The sequence below is a fragment of the Pimephales promelas genome, chromosome 16, assembly GCF_988280905.1.
Source record: "Pimephales promelas chromosome 16, fPimPro1.hap1.1, whole genome shotgun sequence".
NCBI classification, from domain to species: domain Eukaryota; kingdom Metazoa; phylum Chordata; class Actinopteri; order Cypriniformes; family Leuciscidae; genus Pimephales; species Pimephales promelas.
This window is the reverse complement of record NC_142784.1, coordinates 33,108,188-33,117,330: the sequence shown is the minus strand read 5'-3', so window position 1 is coordinate 33,117,330 and position 9,143 is coordinate 33,108,188. Positions and strand designations below refer to the sequence as shown.

At 38.5% G+C, this 9,143-nt stretch overlaps 1 protein-coding gene across 1 annotated transcript in view; it reads left to right on the top strand.

Annotated features, from left to right (window-relative positions):
* Positions 1 to 1,570: 1,570 nt before the first annotated feature.
* The window catches only part of fgf12b (fibroblast growth factor 12b), a 54,975-nt gene continuing 47,402 nt past the window's right edge, over positions 1,571 to 9,143 (top strand). The window contains exon 1 of the mRNA XM_089121546.1: positions 1,571 to 1,892. Coding sequence (XP_088977672.1) covers positions 1,868 to 1,892 — 25 coding nt within the window. The 5' untranslated portion in view covers positions 1,571 to 1,867. The remainder of the gene's footprint in view (positions 1,893 to 9,143) is intronic.

Below are 9,143 nucleotides of genomic sequence, written 5' to 3'. Positions count from 1 at the left end.
GCTTCATCTCCAGCCTGTCAGAATACTTTTTTCTTTGTCCGGGATCATAATGGCGTCAGCGAATGCTCTTCTGCTACTGTATTAAAGCCCTGACGCCGCAGGAGAAACGTTTGCATGGAGGTTTTCTCCAGGACAGGTGCACAGACGTTAAGAAAGGTAAATGCTGAGAAGTTTATCAGGACAATAGTAGTGTGGCTCTTAATGATGGAGTGTTGTGTGTGTAAATGCTGAAGCTGTTCTTATATCTTGCTGACCCGAGGTGGACGGTGCATGAGTTTCAGTTCTGCTTAAGCAGCTCAATACTAAAATAATCCAGCTCGCTTTTATATACAACTGTGAGAGTTATTTCTGTGTCTTGTCGTCTCAGCACTATCTGCCCACCTGCGTTGTGTGTGTGTGTGTGTGTGTGTGTGTGTGAGTGAGTGAGAAGTTTGTTGATGCTTTTTGAGGTCATTTTAGATCTAACACTGATTGATTCACTTTATTATTTTCAGGTTTAAAGTCCCCTGTAGTGTAAATCCAGCTTTTATAAATATTAAGGGTGTGTTATGGTTTTAAATAAAAACAGCATATATATATATATATATATATATGCTGTTTTTACGGGCCTACATTTTTAATATTTAATTTACTTGTTTTATAGTTTCTATTTAATTTACAATTATGCTACATTGGTGCTATACAAATACAGATATTATAGCCTAATTATTTTTATTATAATTTGAAAAACATAACAGAGCATAAAAAACTGCCCCCCCCCCCTTTTTTTTATGAACCAATTTTTTTATAGGCTGTTATTATATGTATTTTTTGTTATATTGGTGCAATTTTTTTATTTTCAATTTATTTTTCTAAACATTTTTTTTACAAAATTATTTCTGTTTAATTCACTGTGTTATACTTGTCGTTTCTTTGTTTACTTAAATTTACTTTTTGCTTCAGTCTGTTTCTACACCAAATATAATTCGAATTTTAAATGTGTCTCTTTAATAATCCATTCTCAGTCAAAGAAAAAACACACTACACTCATAATTGCTTGTAAAATCAAACTCAAATGTCAATAATTATTCAGTAAATCGATTAAAAATGAGATATCATATAGTTGATATGATCATATCTGATATCATAAGGATGATTGACCACAGGATCACATTTTATTTAAAATAAAATTAATTTTATTTTATTGATTTTAAAGAATTACAACTACAGTCAGTGAGCTTTAAGTAGGCTAAAAACAACCACCAAGACAAATAGACTAAAGAAACAGTTACAAAGTTAAAAGTTAAACACAAATGTGAAAATGTTTACAGAATAAAACACACTTTGCAGCTTTCTTATTTTCCAAACCCAGTATTGTGTTTAGGTATATTATATAGGCTATAGTTGAATTTCTGATCTTAAAAGTAAAAACAAAGGCTGGTTTCCTTCAAATTTGCATTTATGAATACTCTCATAATACTAAATGTACCAAAAAGAAGAAGCAGATTTATCACGAGAGGAAAATACAGATGAAAGCTGGGCAAGGCTCCGTTAATAAGAGGTGTCACATGACACCTGCTGTGACGTCAGCGCCCGTGTGTCTGATAGCGGCGGAGCTTGCGGCAGCTCCCGTTAACGGCGCGCGGAACGAGCACCGGTCACACGCACGCTCACGCTCCAGCATCAACAAACACCGTCCGCCACACCCGTGATTCCGCCGCCGCTTCCTCACTCAGCACCGGACCGCGCGTGAACTGACTGACAGCTGCTCTCACGTGAGAGTCGCGCCCCCGTGCGCCGCTGTAGCGCGAGCCAGGACCGACGCAGTCTTCCTCATCTTCTTCTTCAGCATCTTCATCCTCCGTGACCGACAGCAGCGCAACGGGAGATGGAGAGCAAAGACAAGAGCGCCGGTGAGCGACTGACGTCATGTGTGTGTGTGTGTGTGTGTGTGCATGTCAGTAAGTATGTGTTTGTGTGTGTGTGTAGACTGCGGTACTCAGGTCTGCTGTCCTGACGGGGTCTGGGTGGGGTGTGTGTGCTATGTGTGATGCTTATCAGATGCCAAGCATGTGTGTGTGTGTGTGATGTATCTGTAAATGCTTCCAGTGCCAAACATCCTGATGCAGCAGAAATGCCTCTTGCATGGTGTTCGGGTGGTCCACGCATCACATTCATCACAGTCCTCTGCATATGTGTGTGTGATGCATTAAATCCCTATAGCCTACATAATGTCCCCCTATACATGATGAAACACCTGTCTGCATCAGCTGTGTTTTTGGAAGCGTTTGGGTGTGTATCAGCAGCACAAGCTGTGATTGTAAACATCATGTAGGGGATATAGTGTGTGTTCATCAACATTCAGGACGTGTATAGCATCGCGCTCTGACTTTACTGCACCCAAACGCTCACAAGGAAAATTCCCTTCGAAACGAAAAGGCTTCTATATTGGAATGGACGGTTCCATACGGAACCTTCGACACTTACGGAACCGTTCGAATGCGCCAAACACGGTTAGAGGTGAAACTGAGGTGCATGAGCTCAGGTCACGCGGCCTACGCGACCACCGGTGCTAACCCAAAGTAAACAAGTTGAATCCATTAACAAGAGCGGGTGGGTTTTAATAAGCCAGTCATTTTTGAACCAGGAACACAAGTAGGATTCTCAGCTCAACATGAGGGTCAAGATGTGCATTTACTGCACCTGTGTGTGATGTCGCTGTGTTTTATGGCCCATATTCAGGTCTAATAAATGCATTTGGGTCATCAGTGTCCGTTTAAGTGCGATATATGGAGCTGTTGGTGTGTGAGGTAAACACAGCGGCCCCGAAACCCATACACACTCTTTAAAACATAGGCTCTGTATTGGAATCGATAGTTCTGTGAAGAACCTTTAACATAAAGGTGCTTTATATTGAAATAAATGAAACGAAAGGGTACAAAAATTATTCTAATGAAAACAACCCTTTTGGAACGAGTGTGTAAGTCAGTCACCCTAAAAAATGTTTGATTCAGAGCAAAATCATTTTTTTTTGCAAATCAGTTCATTGGTGTGTGTGTGTGTGTGTGTGTGTGTGTGTGAATTCTGTCCAGATTATGTTTAACGTGGAAGTACGGCATCTGGTTCCACGAAGAACATTTAAAGGGATAGTTCACCCAAAAAATGTAAACTACTCTCCCTCATGTTGTTCAACCCCGTAAGACTTTCGTTCGTCTTTGAGACACAAATTAAGATATTTCTGATTACATCTGAGAGCTGGATCACTCCTTCATTGGCTTCCTGAGGGATCGAAACTTGCCAGTGTGGTGAAGAGATGGGTCCCACTGAAGAGATCAAGCAATGGTTCAAAGCTAGTTTTATGGGTAATCGCTTTAGTGCCTGGTTACAAATCACTTTATTATAGTAGACGTTTGAACTACGTTATAGACGAATCCGGCGAAACTACCGGAAGTAAGCGGGGCGCCATTACTGAGCTGTTGCTGGGTAGCGTTGCGCCATTGCCTCCTATTGTTTTAGTTGCAACTTGCGTCCACTGGAATAAACAGCTCGCGATTTACGACTGTCACTAACGTTACAACGTTAGCCCTTGTATAATGTCGAGTGGGTAAACAGTTTCCGTTATAAATTGTTTCAATGGTGGCAGTAAAATTTCAATTTTGAAGAGAAAACACTGTGAATACCCCGGGTCGACTGCCCCTGTCTGGTGCTGTACGGTTTACACAGATTTCCTGGGCGAGTACAAGACGCGGACATTCGCGTATAATAACAATTATTTAATGACATAAGTAAAAAAAATATAATAAATATGTGATATAGTGATCAGCAAAATCTCCTCTCTTGCTATTTTTTCTATTAAATTAACATGCTATGGTCATTAAATGGCTTTCCTGAGCTGAATGTAACGTTATGTGACATAATTGTTTTCCTGCTGTTATATTGACCTCTTTCCATGGTTTAAAAACACTAATTGGTCGATATTATGTATACTTTCTAGCTGTAACGTTACCTTACCCTTGCCTGTTGCAATGTGAAAATGAGATAAATAATGGACACAAATGAAAAACATGAATTTGTTTATTTGATTTCATTCATTTATTTATTTATTGTTGCCAAATGGACAGATCTTTTTATAGTTTCCTCGTTAGCAAACGTTAGCCTAGCTAGCTTGCCAAGCTATTTTCATAAATAGCGTTAATCTGTAAGATCGTTTGTACCTTCATCTGTGACTGGAGGCCACTGCAGTCACAGATCAAACCAACAAGTCATTCTGCCTGGCTGTAGCTGTCATCGAGGGTGAGTTCGCGTTATCACCGAGGTTTGTTTACATACCGGTGCATATGTCTATTATGCCTGTGTAACAGCTCAGTAATGGCGTCGCCACAAGATGGCAGCCTACACAGAACGCTCGTCGGATTCGTCTATAACGAGTCATTAATGTCTTTTAACTTGTATTTATTTATTTATTTAGAGAAACAGGGACATCGTACAATAAACATTAAACTCAAAGGAAAAGATGCATTGTAGAGCTAATTTTCACCCGTTTAAAGTTCTCGACTGAGAAACTCGTCGTGACATAAAAGTAGTATTTTTAAATTTCGCGGCCTTTTCTCCTCTGCTATTAACACAACCTTCTATGAAAATCGCTATTGAAATAAATGTATTACTTAATGGCAACTAACTGCTTTTATCTTTTATTTTTTATCTTATCTTGCTCCTATGTGCAAGATAAGATAAAAAATAAAAGATAAAAGCAGTTAGTTGCGGGACTTAGCATTCAAGCTACACATAACGCCAAAACAGCTCACGTTAGCTACAAGTTATCGCAAGAAAATATTTAAATCAGGCATACTAATGGGGTCCTAAGCTGGGACCCATCTCTTCACCACACACACTCTTAGAAAAAAGGGTTCTATATATGTAGCATAGGGTTCTTTACTCAACTTCAAAGGACATTTTATGCTAAAAAAGGTTCAATAATGACAAGAAAGGACACTTTTGGCACAAAGGTTCTTTAAAGGCTATTATTCATTCATATATTACATTATTCTGCAACATTTTGTAGTTGTAATTAAATTATTTTTTATTAAACTGTTGTAGTAACTTAATATCACATTTTGATCTTGCTGATTTTTGGAGGATAAAAATCGAAATGGCAATCGTCTGATATTGATTAATTACATTTTTTAACCCCCATATCTTGAATTTTGTGATCATTCACATGCATTGCATTTTAGGGGTTCCAAATACGTAGCGCTTTAGAACCGTTTAAGGTTCTATATAGAACCTTTTCTTAGTTTCTATATAGAACCTTAAAAGGTTCTAACAGCGCTAAGTATTTGGAACCCCTAAAAGGTTCTATACAATCTTAAAAAAGGGTTCCTCTGGGTTCTATATACTGTAGAACCCTGGGGTTCCATACTTGGCCAATAGAACCTTTTACCAAAAAAAAAATGGTTCTATATAGAACCATTTTGGAGTTCCATATATGAAGCGGGGCATGGAACCATTTCTGGTTCTAAATAGAACCATTTCTTCTAAGAGTGCACCGCTCCAGAAAAGTTATTAAAGAAGACATCGTTAAAATGTGACGACAGTGGCTCAATCTTAAGTTTATCAAGCGACTAGAACACTTTTTGTGAACAGAAGCGCTGCGCTGTTACACGACTACGCGAACTCACTCGAGGCCCACAGAGAAGGAAATGAATAAAGTCGTTATTTTTGTTTGTCTTTTTGCGCACAAAAAGTGTTCTCGTCGCTTGATAAACTTAAGATTGAGCCGCTGTTGTCACTCAGACTATTTTAATGTCTTTCATAACTTTTCTGGGCCGGCCAGTTTCGATCCCTTAAGAAGCCTATGGAGGAGTGATGCAGCTCTCGGATTTCATCACAAATAGTTTCTTAATTTGTGTTGCGAAGATGAACGAAAGTCTTACGGGGTTGAATAACACGAGGGAGAGTAATTACTGACAGAGTTTACATTTTTTGGGGGTGATTGGGTGAACTATCCTTTTAACATTCATGGAAACTCTTAAAAAAGCATGTTTCATTGATCAGTTCTCAAAATAACCATTTTAAATGTATTTTTAGTGTGAAGAACAATCAATATAATAATGTCCCTTTTTACACTATAAGGCCAAATTTGTTTCATACTAATTGTATTTTTCATCCATTTTGTTCGGTTAGATCTGCTGGTTGGTGTCGTTGTACAGAAAGACTGTTGTGACAGTTGGTCGGTGTGGTATTAGCCCCGCCCCTCCTCCACTGTGATTGGACGGCTGGGTAAAAAGTGACAGTGATAGACCAACGCCACTTTTGCGTCATCGAAGGGTAACGCCCCCTTTTGGGGGAAAACACCTCTATACTGTCTATGGGAAAACATACGGATTCCCATGAGAACAGAACTTGCACTAGATCTGCAAAGTTTCTTGATAGCAAAAATGGCACAAACTTAAAGAAGCTAGTGAATACGGGGTTACAGAGGTGTCCCTTTGAAATGGTCGAAAACTGGATTAATGACCCCACACAGCGGCCAAATATGGACTATTCAGACATCTAACGATACCACTATCTCGTAGAATCACCAAGTAAGTAACCTTTTTTATTTATTTATTTATCATTTACACACTCACAGTAGCCTATGACAAACTACTAGACGATGAGGCCATGTCACTTGGATCATATTTAACTTGATTTACGCTATTGACAGTTTTGTTGTCGACTAGCTATTAGAAAGACTAAGCTGTTATATAGCAGCTAACGTTACCTTATTAGACTATGTCAATAGCTTAAATCAAGTTAAATATGATCCATTCATCGTCTAGTTTGTCATACTGTGAGTGTTAATGGAAAAAAAAGGCTACTTACTTGGCGATTCCACGAGATAGTGGTATCGTTAGATGTCTGAATAGTCCATATTTGGCCGCTGTGTGGGGTCATTAATCCAGTTTTCGACCATTTCAAAGGGACACCTCTGTAACCCCGTATTCAGTAACGTTAGCTTCTTTAAGTTTGTGCCATTTTTGCTATCAAGAAACTTTGCAGATCTAGTGCGAGTTCTGTTCTCATGGGAATCCGTATGTTTTCCCATAGACAGTATAGAGGTGTTTTCCCCCAAAAGGGGGCGTTACCCTTCGATGACGCAAAAGTGGCGTTGGTCTATGAGTGCTGCGTTTTATCCAAAGTTGAACATTTTTCAACTTTCAACGACCAGTAAAAAACGCCGAGCTCTCAGCGATTCAGTGTGAAAAAAAAAAAACGTTCAGCACCTCGTTACGTTCATGGCGTTCTAAAAACGCGACACTCCCATTGAAAACATACGCTAGGCACGTGTGTGTGATGGGTAGGTTTATGGTTCGTGTAAGGAGACAGAATATTTGTACAGGATAAAAACCATTACGTATATGGAATGTCCCCATTTAGATATCTGAGTAAACGTGTGTGTGTGTGTGTGTGTGTGTGTAAACTGATAGTCAGGCGGTTGATGTTCACAATTGATTTTGGCTTCGACTGTCCGACAACAAAGTTAAACACCGTCTCACTCACACACACATCTACTGTCTCTCGGTTTCAGTCGAGGTGGAGTGTCGCCTGACAGATAAAGTCTGGCCTACAGTGCAGTGTGTGTGTGTGTGTGTGTCAGAAGAGTGCATTATGATGCACTCAGTAGCAAATATACACCTTTAAACTGTGCTGTTAAATGTACATGTTACTCAGATGTGTCTTTCTGTCCACATTTGCTCAGAAGTGGATCTGAGTGTTGTGATGGTTGACATTTGCGGCTAAACACAGGTTTTAGATCAGTGTGTGCATGATAACACAGGTGTGTGTGTGTTCTGCTGTGCTAATGATTCATTCTAGCACAGGTGAATGCTGGGAAATGGTGGGTCACCTGAGAGCACTTTATTTTCTATCTCTTGGGGATATTTAAAGGTACAGTATGTGTGTGTGTGTGTGTGTGTGTCATTTCTGCACCACTAGCAATCCCGTTTTATGTATATACACTACCCTCCGTTAGTTAGATTTGATCTGATGTTTATTTGATCAAAACTACAAAATCATTTTAATATGATGATTTGATGCTCCAGAAACATTAATGGTTATTATCAATATTCATATTTCTGTGGAAACTGTGACAGTTTTTTTTTCCAGGATTCTTTGATGAATAGAATGTTCAAAAGAATTTGAAATGGAATCTTTTGTAACATTTTCATCACATTTTGTAACAGACTTTTTAAACACTAATAAGAGGTTATTCATTTTAGACAGTTTTGTAGAGATATTTGTGTGTTTGTTTGAGATCTAACAGCAGGTGGCAGGAGAGAGAAAAAAACACTAAATATTACATTACATAAGAAAGCGTTAAAAAAGTCCTACACTGTAAAAAAATATTGTTGGTTTAACTTAAAAAATGAAGGAACCTGGTTGCCTTAAAATTTTAAGTTGATTGAACTGGAAAAGGTGAGTTAATACAACAAAGGAGATTGATTTAAGCACCAGAAACTCAAAGTATTATGTTTTCTGAACTACATAAATTAAGAAGTTGATTTGACAAAAGAAAAAATGTTGTGATTACATGTATTTAATGAAATATTTCATGAAAATATTTTTTTACAGTGTACCTACATATACATAAATAGGTTATTTGCTCACATTAAAATTATGATTCATAACATTCAAGCCAGATATACAAGCGAAACAAATACAGATGGACACATGTAGAGAGAGAGAGAAAGAAAGATCTATCTATCAATCTCTCTTCATTTCCTCATGTTCTCCATTTTTCTGTGTGCGAACAAACGTCAGTAATGAAATCATTGATTTTTGTGTGTGTGTTGTGGTGTTGTGGCCTCATAACCTTGGTTAGTTGGAAGTGTGTTTGATTTAGGCCTCATCTTTGATCTGTCAAACACACACAAATACCAGCTCTCAAACGGTGACACGCCGTAAACAAGATTTGTTCACACGACCTCCCCGTGTCACAGAGTTCACGGACACGGTGACATTTCTCATCAATAACACTTAAACAAACTGTACCAATTCAACATGAGGACATTTATGCATTTACACACACACAGCTCACACAAAAGGGAGGTTTTATTGTATCGTGTGTGTGTGTTTGGTGTGTATACCTGTATTTTAGGGGTGGACGATCTCACGATTTTATA